Source organism: Pithys albifrons, chromosome 4 (genome assembly GCF_047495875.1).
Source record: "Pithys albifrons albifrons isolate INPA30051 chromosome 4, PitAlb_v1, whole genome shotgun sequence".
NCBI lineage: Eukaryota > Metazoa > Chordata > Aves > Passeriformes > Thamnophilidae > Pithys > Pithys albifrons.
Window position 1 is genome coordinate 42,335,343 of NC_092461.1, and position 15,625 is coordinate 42,350,967.

A 15,625-nucleotide genomic window follows, 5' to 3' on the forward strand; every position below is an offset into this window, starting at 1 on the left:
GATAAGGCGTAAAGTGAGCAATTTCATCTGCATTTTCAGTTTCAGACAGCACTAGCTAAGACTACCAGACTCCTTAGCATTACATTCCTTTAAATCTTTCTGTTTGCTACAGTTTGAGTCTCTAGAGCAGAAGCTGCTGGACAGCCAGTTCACTGTTCACAGGGATGGGTAAGTGTGCAGTAGATCAAGAGAATACTTTGAAAGAACCTATAAATACCAAGGAAGAAGTTACATGCACTTACTCAAAATATTTTAACTTGCTTGTTAGTTCAAGGAAATCATCATAATCTATGGAATGCAAAAGCATTTTTCTGTTTGCAGCAGCAGGTGGGTGGTGGGATGTATGAAGCAGCATGGTTTGAGATGAGTTAACCCAAGAAGAAAAGAGTCTCTCCCAGGATTTTTCCTGATTTTCGAATCAAACTTCTAAGCTCAGCAAGTTTTCACATGCTGGTTAGGCACAGGTGTAAAAAGAACATCATTTCTTGGGACAGATTTTTATTCTGAGTTTCCCAGATTATGCTGTAAGATCAAGTTCAGAAGATGTAAAAGACTTTTAAGATACGTTTTGGAACAAGGCTAGAGTGTGAGCTCAAGCCCTTTAGAGAGTTGTCTACCAAGAGCTCTGATTTTTGAAGAATGGGGCAAGGAATTGAAATTGCTGCATAAATCATCTGCACATGGAATCAATATGTGTCTTCATTTTGTTTAACCTAGTGAAGTTGCTGAGAGATTTGCCTTGGTAGGGAAGCTGGGGTTGTGTGTGACTTGTGAAGAGGCTCTTGGCTAATCTGTTTGAGGACATTGAAATAGCTTAGAGAAACACATTTTGGACAACTACATTTTCCACCCATCCTGTGTGAACCAACAGTGTTCCACAGAGCAGCTGTGATAACCTCTGACTAATTGGCTTTTCAGAAGGTTACCTGCTGAGAGCATCTGCCATGACATCCATTCTCCCAGAAATGTTTCATCTCAGAATTGCCTGATGCAGGCTGTAGCATCCCAGGCAGGAAGTGAGTTATCTCTAGAGTCAGAATATAGAGGGAAGGGTTTGCCTGACCTTGTTGAATGTTTATCATCTGTCTTGAGGCTCTGAGCATCCTGTCCAAACTGCCTTTTGAAGGCCACCCTGAAGCCTTCCCTGAGATGTGCAGTTGATCCAGACAGAAAGTCTGGGAGCGAGCCAGGATCCCGCATTCCCACATCCTGGATGGCTTATTATGGCTTTCCCGCAGTGCCAGGCAGCATCAGGCCCAGCGCCATGCCCGAGCAGGCTGTGCACAGGCTGAATGCCAGCTGCCACCTCAGAGTCCTTGTGTGGACCTGGGACCACTCAGAGTGAGCAGTGCAGCAATACATAAATAACACCAAGGAGCTTCTTGCATGTAAAGTCATTCTCTCCCCTAGATCTCACACGGGAATATTTATTCAGGAGCGTATTTATGGTGATGGTATCAACAGATATTAAAACTATATCCAGGAGGATTAGGAGTACCTGCTTGTTGGGAGCAAGCTGTCCAGAAGGAGAAAAAGAAATCCTGAATTCATCCTTGCAGAAATAGCAATTCATGTGTCAGCTGCTGTTTGTTTTGAAGACTCTGCATTCGGAGTCTTTTGAAGGCACATCAATGTCCCTGATCATTTCAACAAAAAATCCTTTGTTTCATCATTTGGGTTTCATAGTTCATGACAAATACACCATACCTGTAGCCTAAAAATGTAGAGGTGAAGGGAAAGCAATATTTATTTTTAATTCTATGTATTTTCAGCTGTTATAAGTATTTTGCATGTCTTCATTAAAGTGCATTGAATGCTTGGGATTAGGATTACTGTGTTTGATGCTCTAGGTGTTGTGCTCATAAATCCAGCTTTTCTGTCAAGCTACTCCAAAACCAAAATCTTGGTTTCCTGCTTGGCAAGCAAATTAAAAAATCAAAGTAAGAAGAGCCTTCATTCCTTTTCCCCTTGCTATTTTTCCACCATATTGACAACTGCATTTGACAAACAATATTAAATGACCTTCAAGACTGTATCATCTACCAGTTCTTAGTGATGAGGGGAGAATCAGGCAAGTCAGACCAAGACATGACTAGTTGGGAATCAAAACAAATTTGACAGTCTTATCAAAAACCGTCCACCTCTCTGTATTCTCTCTTGGCTGCTGGGTGTTGCATTCAGTCCATTGATCAATGTGTCACTGCTTGCCACGAGCTGCTGGGCTGTGGCACGTGCAGCGAGGCAGTTTGCTGTCTCTGTGCAGCCCTGAGGCCTGACTTGGTGCCTGTCCAAGCCAGAGCTGCTCCGCTGGGAGGGGGCGGCTGGGGGGGTGCTGGCTCCAGCTGCATGCCTGCGATCCATGGAGTAACCTTGGATCTCTGGCATTGTTGACTCTCATTATCAACAGCCTGTTAGGTAATAAGGATGTGCAGCAATAGCTGCATTTGCCTACAGGTTAAAAGAACTGGTGCTATTCTCCATCCAGAATAGTAGTGGGATGGTTTTGTGATAGAGCGAAACCAAACAGTGGTACAATTTCAGTCTCATCTAACCTGGGGTAAATGGTTCCTGTCCCTTCCAAGGTTGACCCAATGGCAGCACTTCCCTGCCACTCCTAATCCTCCCTCCACCATGGTGACTGATCATGATCAGTTCCCCAAGCAGGTATTTTGCTTTTACAGTGACTTCCATGAGCCTAACAGAGACACCTCATGCTCTCACAGCTCAGAGATAGTAATTCAGTACACTAACAAAGAAAAAGGTAAATCAATGAATGGGCTGCCAGGCATTTTCTTTTACCAGTGTACAAAATTCTTCAAAGGTAGTGATATCTGTTGGGGGGGGCCCAGAGCTGGACACAGACACCACCTGGAGTTTTGTGTCTAGCTCTGGAGTCCCCAGGACAAGAAAGACATAGACCTGTTGGAATAAGTCTAGAGGAGAACCATTACATTCATGATGCGGCTGCAACATCTCTCTTATGAAGGCAGGTTGAGTTGGGGCTGTTCAGCCTGGAAAAGAGGAGGCTCCAGAGAGACCTTATAGCACCGTCCAGTACAGGAAAAATACTACTAAATGTATCTGAATGCAGTTTTTCACAGACTCCAAGGAATAGTTGGTAGACTGATGTTTGGAAATAGGCATTTTTCTTTATAATCGCATGTTTGAAATGTGGTGACTTTAGAAATATAGTATAAAATTAGTTCCAGGAGAGTAAACCTAGCAAAGATAATAGATGCCTGTTTTCTTTATCAGACCCCCCCCAGTCATGAAAATATGACAAAGAGGTAATACCTCTAGGTTGACTTGAATTAACCTGTGTTTAAAATGAATGTAAAATATGTCCCTTTCTCAGTTAAACAAAAATCACATAGTACAGGTACTCAAAAACTGACATACATCTCTGTCTTTGAAATTATTGTTGTCTTTCTACAGCAGCTTCTTGAAAATGTCACATTAGATTAGATCTGTACGCTGTTGTGTTGGTGAGCGTATGAACCCCCTGCAAGGGGCGGTCTTTGTTCCCAGAGCTTACAGTCTCAGGCAAGGTTTTCAAAGACAACTGCTCATTTGTGATACCTTTTACAAAGATCTTAGTTTCAGAAAGCACTGGATAAATACTGTTAGAAAACCAGAGTCCTTAGAGGAGTCTCCAGCTGGGCACCAAAAATTATATAGGTAATGAGGAAGAATAAAAACTCTGTCCTCAAAAGACAAAGTGAGAAGAATAGAAACAAGCTAGATGACCACTAAGTCCTCAGTTTACTTGCTCTAAATACAGAGCTTGACAGAATCACTACTGTTGCCTTACTCAGTGTTGCCAGTTGTATCCTCTGCTGGGTGTCCTGCGCAGCAAAAAGTGGTTGTGCTCTCTCTGCAGCGTGGACAAAGCTTGGGTTGGGAACAGTTCCATTTCTCCTCATTCGTGAGTTTCTGTCTAAAGGGCCACTGGCTCATTTCAGACTTAAGTACACGTACAAGCTGATGTCTGAGACAATGTGGATGATTGGGGAATTTCAGCATGAGTGCAATCCTGAGCCCTGACCTGCTATAATTAGCCAGATCACCCATTTTATTTTAGTCCTGCAACTCTGTGACTAGGCAAGGTATTTTCCATTGCTTGGGAGAGCTTTTCACATTTTCCCTCCTTTGCAGCAGACAAGCTCAAAAAAAGTCCTGTTTCTTCTTTTTGAGACAGGCCTGTCTCTGTTGATGCTAAAGATGGGAGAGATCCTCTAGTTCACCTGAAATCAAACACTTTTTGAGATGAGGTACCAGTTTGCTTCTCTCCAAGTTTAAAACCTCCCCACAGATTTTCCCTTTAACTTCAAACCTGCTGAATATCACCATTGCTTCCTTTTCTGTCCTGAAGAATGCAGTCAGTTACCTGTCCAGATCAGCTGAAGGCTCAAAACCTTCCCTTTGTTCCATGGAATGAAACAGTTGCTTGGTCCCAAATGTCTCTTTCTCAGGCCACTCCTGATGTGGGTATCTCTTGTAGAAGGTGGCAGTAGATGCTGGTGGGATCATTGCCCTAGAGAATCTGGAGAATAAAAGCAAGGCAACTATAAAAACAGATATCAAGAGCAGCACTGTACTCATACCCACATACGGAGGGAAATAACTAAGGAGACTGGTTGTTAATGTTCCTCTGTTTCATAGGGCGTATTTACACTGAGAGGTCAAGTGTTCATGGCAGGGCGTGGGTGGGGTTTTTTAGTTTTATGCAACACCTACTGATCATCACATCCTTTGCCTCTCAATCAGGCCTTCATGTCCATTGCTACAAGAGTTTGGGGTTGTGAGGGGCAAATATGGGCAAAGTGAGAGCTTGGCAGAGCCACTCAGCCCACACCCCACAGAGAAGAGCCCACAAGGCATGATTTTGAAGAAGTGAGAAGCAGAAATCCACTGCCAGCCTGAGTTTCAGCTGATGTGAATGCTGCCTTGGCAGCATCAGTATCCCATTAGCTTCAGAATTTGGAATCTGTCCCAAAACCCCCAACAATCCAGCTCTGCCCACACATACAGACACATACATTCATGAAAGGAGCAGGACATGAGCTGGAAAGGGTGCAAAGCCCACCCTGAGGAGTCCCATCCCAGCACTACCCTGGTGGTGGGTGGGGGCTGTGTAATAAAGAAAGCTGCATCCCAGAACATTTTAGTGGTGATTTGGCAGTGCTGGATTAATGGTTGGACTCAATGATTGTAAAGGTCTTTTCCAACCTAAATGATTTTATGATTCCATGAAATAACACGGTGAACTTGTCTCTGCGTGGTTCCTTGGCCCCAGAGGCCTGAACCTGCCGTGGGTTTGCATGCATTGACATGCTACACACTGAATAAATAAATAAATAAGTGTGCTTCAGTGTGAGCAGTCCTGCCTGGGCACTCGTCTCCTGATCAGAAAGGCAGAACAGGGTGCACAAATCTCCATCAGAAAATGTACAATCGTAAAAATATTTACCTTGGGAGAGGCTTTGGGAGATGGTTCCAGTCAACTGTGCCCAAAGCAGGGCCACGTTAGGTTATGTGGGGCCTCATCTGGTTGAGTTGCAAATATCTCCATGGGTGGAGGTCCAACAGACTGGTCAGGTAACTTGTTCCAAAATTTAACCACCCTTGCTAGGAAGATTTTTAACTTGCATCTAACTGGAATCTCTCTTGTTGCATCTTGTGTCCATTGCCTCGTGTCCTTTTGCTGTGCTTCTCAAGGAAGAGTTTGGGTGAAGGGGAAGAGAAGTTCCAAGTAACCTCCACTTTCTCTTTCTTTGCAAGGGCTTTCAGGCACAGAATAGCAAACAACATTGAGTGTACTGAACTGCTTTGAGCAGGGAAGTAGAAAGTCTCTGCCACCCCCCTCATTATCTCATAGGTTTTGAAGGGGGAAAGGATGTGGGTGAGCTGTTTTCGTATCTTCTACATGCCAATGGCAAATTGTCACCATCCTGGCCAGCAGAAATGGTGGAAGAATATCAAATCCTACTTGTGCACTTGGCAGAGCCTTTCCAGCATTTGGCTATCAAGCCTTCAGTAGTTAATACAAATCCACCCAAAGAGAAGAGCTTGCTCCCTGGGACTCAGACTACAGGAAGAGTAAGCAGTGCTTTCACATGAGGCAAGAAAATTCAAGTAGGATTTGTTAAATCATGCAAATGATTGCTGGTCTGCACTTTATCTAAGGAATTGATTAAGCACTGAGTTTTTTGGTTGGTGAGTAAAGTTGATTAAAATAAGTACTAGGGTCACAATATATATTCTAGGAGTACATTTACTGAGCTCAAACCTGACTTTTTTAATTTTAGTCGAAATACATGATAATTCCTTTGTTCTATACTCACTGTCTGGTTTTGAATTCCTGTTTTGTTTCTTACAGCCCCAGCAGAGAGCTCTCCATAAACATTTCCAGCCTCTAAAGCTGCTGTCCTGCCACTTGATATGAAAGTGAACTTTCCTTCATGAAAAAAACAGAATAAATGGCGCTGCCAGAAAATGACCATGGAGGATTGAAGACAAACTTGAAGTAGAATCAGCCGACTCAGATGATGCTTTCTGGGAAGACCTGGTTTGCTGTGGAGTAAAAACGTGGTGCAAAATATCCAGTGCAAATTTGTTGAAAATGGTCATTTACAGACCTTTAGCTGGAAAATTTCTTCCAGTTTTCATCACTGTGCATAACTTTTGAGTTCCCTTTAGGGGACTGTCTATGCCCTTCACTAGAAGTCCTGTTTTAGCATGGCAACTACTGGATTATTTTATTATGTATGCAGATGGCATGATGTTTTAGGAAAAAGTTACAGCAATTCTCCAATCTCAGTGGATATGTTCACAATATTACACCCTGATAGGAATGTAAACGTCTTGTATGTGTTAGTTTTGCAGTCTAATGGTATTCTGTTAAACAATATCAGCACTTCTTCTGTGCTTTCCTCACAGAACTAGCACAGTCCATATATATATAATGTCTTCTTTTTTAAATACTGAGGATATGTTTCAGTATTTGTGCTGAGACTGCATCCAAACTGAAGCCCACTACTATCATCCCTTCACCAGTTCACAGTAGATTGTGTAGATAGATTTGCACGTGGCAGAGATGTGACTTCTTTTATCAAGACTTAGAGAGCAGCTGTCACAGAGGTAGCCAAGAACAGGGTAGGTTGAATGAGCTGTAGGACACTGTGTCTGCTCTCCCTCTCATCCACCAAATATCAAAGATTCTCGTTTCTAGTGTGCCAATGCATTTTCTTACTCAGAGAGGGAGAGGCAAGGGAGAGAGCCTTTCTTAGAGATGTACATGACCCTGGGTTTGGTCTACAGTAAAACCAGAATAAACTGGAAGAATTCAGGTTCTTTATGCTGGCCACCATTTATGTTTTGGGCAGGGCTTGGGAATCATAGTCCAAACCAAACTCTCTGAAAAAGGTAAAGTGTAAGATTATACTTCTGAGGAGCAAGACACTCCCTTTGGAGAGGGCAGACTTCTTCATTAACGTTTTCCACTTTCTATCCAAAACAATATTTTGGTAGGAACTGGGAATAAGCAAATGGTTCCAATAAGCCTTTCAATATACTGTAGCAGGCTCAAGACTGTTGCATTCAACCTGAACATTGTTTTTTGTTCAGTCTCTGAATGGCTGGCCTCATCACTGGTTGTATCACAGCTGGCTGTGGTACAGTTTCCTCCATGGGAACTCAGTGGAATTACTGTCTGTCCCTTACATCAGGACCTTCTTACCACACTCTTTATAATGAACTGATACCATTGACATACTGAGGGGCTTGCCTATTTGTTCCTTCTTTCTTTAACATCAAAGCTAGGGTTTTGTGGATTTAAATCAAGATCGTCACTCTCTCCAGCCTGATAGATGGGGTACTATAGGGTTGTTGTTAGCGGTCATTCTGAACTGTGCATGAGTATTGTGTGAAGATGCAGCAATGGAGAGAATGTGCAGCTAGAGTGAGTCAAAGGCACCTTTCTAGAGGAAGCTCCTGTGTTACAATTTTTAAAATCTGTTGTGCAGTTCATTGCTAGAGAATGGAAGGTCAACCACTGAGAGTGTCTGTACAACAAACAGATAATTATCTTCAGGGTTTAATATTTTTCAGATGGTTATGGGCTTAGGTTTCAGCTCTCCACCCGTCTCAGATTCAGCATATTGGATGCTTCTATACTATTCAGACCCAAAGCAAATTATTTTTACTGATAACTAGGATTTTCAGAAGTTGCTAGTGATTTCTAATGGTTTGGGTCTTTCCAAGGGTTCTCAAATGGAGCTCCCAAGAATTACAAAGCAGTAAACTTCAACATTCTCTTTCTAAAAATCCTGGTTCCTAATTGTAAATTAAGTGGTGCAAAAATTCTCCTTAAGACATAGGAATCTTTGCCAACAGCAACATTTGCACTTTTTAGAGCTTTTCATAGGGTTGCAGGTTGGAATCTGATGCCAATAGAGCCAACCATGCACATGGCACAGGTCCACTGTAAGCTTTAGCAAATTTTACAGCTCTTTCTGCTACAGGTTTCAAAAATGCACTCTGGCAACTGATACCAATTTCATATTGGTACAGCAATTAAAAACCAAAATACTTTGACTGATATATTAAAAGGAGAATGCTATACTTCTACAGTAAGAATTCTCTTATTTTACTACCCACTGAAAAAATCCAGAATAATTTGAATGATGAGTTTATCAGAGAGTGTTATCTTAAAAGGGTGTATGAGAAGTTGCGTTAGGCAGAGAGCCACTAGAAGCTTTTTTTGTATCAATGTTAGTTTTGAACATCTTCCAGTATATGGGCATGAATTTAGATGTGTGCACTTCTCCTGTTAAAACAGTTTGTTTTAAAAGCTTCCCAGGATTTTAGCTATGGTGACCTAGAAAAGCAGTGTTGTAGGCCCTGAGAAATGTGAAAATCAAGTCCAGACCCTTGAGTAGCCAGACTCAGGGAGAAGTCTGTAGGTGCCTATCAGACAAACCTCCTCTGAAGCTGGTGTGGGTCTCCACCCTGCAGCCAGTCTGTGCATGGGACAACTGCAAGCAGAGTTCCCCCGAGCCCCGTGACACTTCTCATGTGTGTAACTGTCTGCCAGAGCCATAAGGAAGTTACTGTACTTTTTGGCTTGTATTTAACTATTCATTGTGTTTGGATTTTTTTAATCACTGTTATTCTCCCAAAGTAGGCCATGCTTCCTCAGGGATATTTATGAAATTGTTCTACATCTCCTGAACAACTATTTGGATCCCAGCGTATTCTTCTGAAAACTTTTTAATATAAATAAACATGTGGGAGAGATTTTTGTTCTTATGAATGGGGGCAGGTACTGTGTTCTCGGAAAGACTATTGAGTGCAGACAATCAAGTCTATTGCATTTTTTATGCTGAACACCTTATTAATAGCAGACATATCCGCTTTTGACTGGGTCGCAGGAACAGTTCGGGGGAAAGAATGCTTTATCTCTAGTCAATAAATCATTTATGTTGAGAGTGCCAAAGACCAAGTCAACATGAAAGGGAGCGAATAAGTTATTCCGGCAAAGGAAATGAATTTAAACATGTTCAGAGCCATTAGTTCAGTGCAAAAGAGTGGGAGACTAATGCTATTTTCATAAAGCAGCCATTATCAGCCCTGTGGAGATAGATAAATTCGCAAAGGCCAGTGCTGCCATTGCACTGATCACTGGTTATTATCTCTGAGACAGGGCAGCCCTGTGACTGGGGCACTGTTTCCCCATGCAGACCTGCAGCCTCCTCCTCTCCTGCCACCACAATCACCTGGCCTTTTTTGTCCAGAAAGGTTGCAGCATCAGATCCCACTAAGAATCCCTGACAGAAACGCAGCCATTCCAAGAACTCCAAGCCATGAGAAGTCCTCCATCTAAAGGAATTGCTCACTCCAGAAAGCACACTGCAGCTGAAAGCATCCCTTGCTTTTTTCATCTAGGTGGCTTTCCATGCCTGAACAGCCACCATTTATTCTGTTAAGGAAAAAGCAGCCTTCAAGGAGAGGAGTTTGAAAAAGCTTCACAAGCTCTTTGGTGTTGCTTGCCCAGGTGCTCTGCCAGTGAGTTCATCCCTCCCTGTCTGTTCCTTAGGGCAAGTGTTGTCACTTGACAGCAGATGTAACGTTATTGAGGAAATGAAACCATTAAAAATTACAAAATTCTGGTTTGGTTTTGCCTTGAATTTTTGGAAGACCCCAGGCGAGGCCCTGGCTATTCCATCAGTGTCTCCAGAGATGTGTTGATCAGTGCCAGCCATGGAGCCAGGAATGAGGGGGTTTTTTGTCATCACCAAAATGAATCTCCCTCCACCTGCCACAAAGTCACAAGATCTGGATTGTTCAAAATAAAGCAAAGTAAACCCCTGCATCTGTCCCATTGGTGCCCTTTAACAGTTGCCATCTCTGCCATCAGAGTCTCCTTGAATGGCCCTGCTGCAGGACTGTGCTGCATTGACCCTGCTATATTCAGGCTGTGGTCACTAAGATTTTAATTTAAAGAGAGAAGGTCCTTCTGTATAATTAAAATTGATGGGTGAGGGGAAAATATTAACAGCACTACCTGCAACCTCCTGTAGTAAAATTCAAGAGAGTAATCTGGAGTGCAAAAGAAATCACCAATATAATGTATGGGTGATTAGGCAGGCTCATGAGGATAAATCAGCAAGTAAGAAAAGTAGATGTTTAATGAAGGAAGCTAAAAAAAGTATGAGAAGTCAGTGGCAAATAGGTTAAGGCTGGTTAGACCAAAGGCTTTACATATATCCTAATAAATACTGTCATAGCAAATCTAAGTCTGATGTTAGGCAGGCCCAGCACAGTGATTGTTCACAGTACATTGAAAACACAACAAATAGTCTTGTTTTGTACTTGAAAGCAGTAGAAGGAGGGAGTCAAGATTACACATTAAAATGTAATTCCTCCTACTTCATCAGTAATTACAAGTAATATTAAGCAGCAACTATCCAAACATAATTTTAAATTTGTAGAACCATTGACTGAATCCAAAAGTGAAGGAAAACTTGCCTAGCACTCCTCAGAACCAGAAAGCATAAAAGAAGCTTCTAATGACACCAAACACACAATAATTCAAAAGAATGAGAGGTTTGGTCCAGAAAACTATAGGCTCATTAGCTTCCTATCAATCTTAGGCAAAATCATGGAAAAGTTGATATGGCATAATCATTAATACAATTAAAACTTGATAAAACCCTCCAAATTATTTTTACAGAACTGTATCATGCCAAATAAACTCTCTATCATTTTTTGTGATACCAGAGTTGCTGAGAAAAGAAGTTCTGCTGGCACACTGTACTTAGCCTCCTATAGAGCATTTGATCATGATAAAGAACAAAATAGCACAATGCAAAATCAGTATCACCCATATTAAGTGGATTAAAACTGATTACAGGCTAGATCACAAAAAATAACTGTAAATACAAAATTATCCTCAGACTATTTCTGATGAGGTCCTCCCAAGGTATATTCAATATACCTCCCAGGGGAAGAGAAAATTCCTGTTGGCAGCAGCCAGAGATGACAAAAACAGGAGTGCAGTAAATAATGATATGGGCAGGTCAGTGGTGGAGAGTAACCCTGAGGACAGAAAATCCAGGAGACATGGCAGCAAGTCCAATTCAGAAGCATGGGGAGTATGTCTGGAATAATACAGTGGCTGCAAAGCTGAAGCATCCATTCAACATCAGCCCCAGAGATGCTCTTGCCGGCTGGGAGGTAGGACCTGGAAATAGTGATGCTATTCCAGTTCATTTGGTTACTGTCTTTCAAAAAGGGTATTGACAACTTGGAAAGATTATTTTCAATAGCTCCCAGTGTCATTCAAGGGCAGGAAAACAGGTCTTATTATAGTGTCAGACTAATGAAGCTCAAGCTATTAATTTATCAGAGGCAATTTGAAGAGGTGACTTGATCTCAGTCTGCAATCACCGTCTTCTACCTGGGCAAGGAAGTGCTGTCTGAGGGCAGGTAGCTCAGCTCCTCTATTTAGAAGAAAAGGGAATAATGTGCTCTGCTGGTTGGAAACTGATTTCAGGCTAGAAATTAAGTGCAAATACTCAACAGGGAGGATTATTACGCATGGAGACAACTTACTTAGTTACCTGGATGTTCTCCATCACATAAGGTCTTTAAATGTATGCAGAGTATTTTTCTAAATCAATAAGCTCTACCTCAAACTGAAATCCAGGCTCGGTGCAGCAATTACTGGATGAAGTTATTAGGCATGTGTTATGCAAGGATTAGACTAGATCATCAGATGCAAACTTCTAAATTAAAAATATCTTGAAATTTCCAATATTAAAGGAAGGCAGGCAAACCTATAGCGATTTTTTCCCCCACAAAGTGGTCTTAATTTTAACAGCTTATATGAAAAGCTATGCTTACTAACATTTGGTATGAGCATCAGTACCTCTGCTTACAGCTGTAAGGTTCTGCTGCACATAATTAAAGGATGAGAACTGGGCAAGAAAGGATAACAAAACCCTTGGACATACTGAGAAAGTCTGTTGCCTTTCATTATTAGTATCCTGGCACAAAATGCTGCACTCAGATAATGGGGCCATGTGGATGTGTAGTCTGAGCAAGCAGTAACACCTGTGGGTTTGCCTCTTAAGGAGGTAGGATCGTGCTGGCAAGAAACAGATTTTCCCGCCTTCAACAACTGGCAGAGAAGCTGCAGTGCTGATTGAGGACGATTGTATCGCTGTGCAGCTGAGCATGGTGCACAAGTTCCTTGCTTCACACACAGCACTGTTTGCTCTCATGACGAGCCCCATTGCAGCTGGTTAATAAAGCCCTGGAAGTAAAATGGCATCAGTGGAATTACCCAGAGTAATGACAGCTGCTTCCAGCAGTGGGTTTTGCAAGACTGGGCCTTGTTACCATTGGCTGGTTCGAATGGTGTACTCTAGAAATAAGCAGTGGACTACTTGGTGTCTGATTAAGGTTTCACAAAAGTGCTGTTGATAGGTGTAAGGCAAGTGTGAACCTCGAGCATCTTCCATGTGCCTCACCAGGTGGTGGTACCAGCACTAACAGGGATGCACAGTCTGAAGAGTGAACAGTTCACACAAACGAGAAACTATAAAAGCAATGCTTACTGCAGATTGGTAGTGAATCAACATCAAGAAGCTAAAACAGGGAGCTAGCTACAGCCATAACTAAGAAGATAAAGATCTTTGGGGATTCTTGCTCTAATCCAGTGTGAAATCCTAAGAAAATGAGTTTGGGCTAGATTTATTGTTTAAAGAACATTGGTACATGCCTGCTGTCTTTCAAATAAATTGTGAGGAGTCACTGGGTTTGGTGTGTGGTGGCTTATGAGTGTCCTCACGCTGCTGAGACACTGCAGCTCTGGAGGAGGGCATTCCATAACAGGCATGGCTGGGGTCCAGCCAGGCAGAGAAGAAGCTGAACTTGCATATGAGTGGGATTGGCAGCATTATTATAACACAGCCAGGCTTAGTCTGAGAATGAGATGAAAATCTCCTTTCTGATACTAATTCCAAATATATCTAAATAGTTTTTCAGAAGAAAAATCCTCTGTAGCTGCTCTTACATCTCTAATCACATTCTTTCTATTAAGTAACTTGCCTTGAATTTATCTATTTAATATCATGTCACCAAATTACGTAGTGAAACACAGAGGGGTTTTTTTTTAAAGAAGGGAGATTGGTATTGCAGCAAAATGGCATTTAAGCAATAAGAAGCTGTGCAGGGAAGAAAAAAAAACAATTTGTCCCATCAGATGCTTAGAGAACTTGACTGGCTGGTTTTGTCTCAGTTTTGAGAGTGAGGTTTTACATCTAGACAGAAGTTTTCCTTACTGAACAGGCTTTGGTAAAGAAATGTTTGGACTCCTTTTAGCACTTCTGCATCCCTTGTATTCAAGAGGCTCCTTCTCTGTGCTTCTGAGAAAGGAAGAAAAGAGATTGACAGTAGAGAAAGCACAGATGAACAGGAGCTTCATGCACCTCAGCATGAGACCCACATCTCAGCCTTGTCCCCTGAATCCAACACTGCTGACAGGAGAGGAATGGGGCTGTGCTGGGCCAACCTGTGAGTGCAGCCCAGTGCCCTGCACCATGCTGAGCTCTCTCTTGCAGCCATTGCCCAGACATTGCCTGGCAGAATTGTACAATGCTATGGCAATGGCAATGACCAGCTTTTCCCCAAAGAGGCTGCGTGCTCTAAGGAGAAGACTCCTTTGCTTTGCACTGAGCTGCTGGGCTACCTGGTAAGGCTAAAGAGGCGTATTTCCAAATTTTTCACAGTTATTGCAGAATGTGAAAGTGTCAGGGCCATGCCTTAGGATGTGCTGGGCTTTGCTTTCAATTTTGCAGCTATCTGGACCTGCCCTCCAATTAATGTTTCTTTTTCACAAGTGGGGGTAAGTGGGAGGAATGCCTGCCTGGCTCTGCACATCGTAAACTAGCAAAGGCAGCTCTAAATTTGGGCTACTCTCTTCTGGAGAGTTGAATTTATTTGAACATGACTGAGGAAAGCAGGTGACAGCTCGAATTGCAGCCACACCTGAGCTATCTCCAAAGGTTGCCCTTGAATGAGTAGCCCATGGACAGAATCAGATGCCAGGCTGTGCTGGCATGTCAGCATCAGCAGCTGATGATTGATGTCAGCTGCAGGGAGTAAGAGAGAGACTGGGATCAAGGTCCTGGGAGACCTGGCCACCTGATGTAGGACAGCTGGATGCAGAAGACTGACTGCAGGCTCATGGCTGTGCTGCCTGGTCAAAACAGTCTCCTGAAGCCAGCAAGTTGTGTCTGGTCCTGCTGCCTTTGGAGTCAGTTCTGGTTTACATTCACTAAGGAAATATTCTAAGCCAGTGATCTCCCTTTAATGTTAACTTGGTTGATAATCTAGGAAGATGCCAGCACTCTAATGCTTAGAAAGTGACACACTGTTATTCCCAGTGCATCAATAACTGAACTTTTTAATGATGAGCCAAATGAGGTGGCAGGAGACAAAAGTGTGCCTTTTTGTTGGATGTACACTGCGTTTCCCTAGGCATCCAAGGTGTTCACCTGCACAGCAGTGCTTTTTTCCCAAAACAGAAATTACCATGCAATCTAATTTTTAGTATACAAAGTGGCCATCACTGTTAATTCCACCTTACAGTTTTTATAGTTAGCCTTTAATTCCTTCTGTTTTCAAAAATCAACGAAAAATAAAACCCAGGTGGGAGGGAGGAATTCTTTTAAACAATAAATTAAAATCAATATCAAGTTTTTGGTATCTTTGGGCAGGATCTATGGAAGCTTTGGGTATCTGCTTTATCATTTTGTATATTTGACAATTTTGTACTTGCATTGTTGGACTTCATTTGTGCATGGTGATGTATTAAAACATGGAATTTTTATTATACATTAAAAGTATTTTGTTTGATTTAAACGAGGTCAGGGCTCAATCCAGTACATGAACAGAAGGTGAAAAAAACCACAGGTTTTTGCCAGCAACAGCTCTTACCTGACCATGTGACCAGCCTCATTCAGGCAGTTTCCAGCACCTGAAGGGGCAGAGCTTTCTGCCCACCTGCAGGTCTCCCTCCCCAGCTGTGGTCCTTGCGTGTGTACAGTGGTTTGTTGTA

The 15,625-nt window shown here is 42.4% G+C and overlaps 1 protein-coding gene across 1 annotated transcript in view; it reads left to right on the plus strand.

The window, feature by feature from the left end:
- Positions 1-15,402, plus strand: part of SAMD12 (sterile alpha motif domain containing 12) — a 189,436-nt gene extending 174,034 nt beyond the window's left edge. Inside the window, exon 5 of the mRNA XM_071553945.1 lies at positions 6,380-15,402. Within this exon, the coding sequence (XP_071410046.1) occupies positions 6,380-6,402 (23 nt within the window). The 3' untranslated portion in view covers positions 6,403-15,402. The remainder of the gene's footprint in view (positions 1-6,379) is intronic.
- The last annotated feature ends 223 nt before the right edge of the window (positions 15,403-15,625 follow it).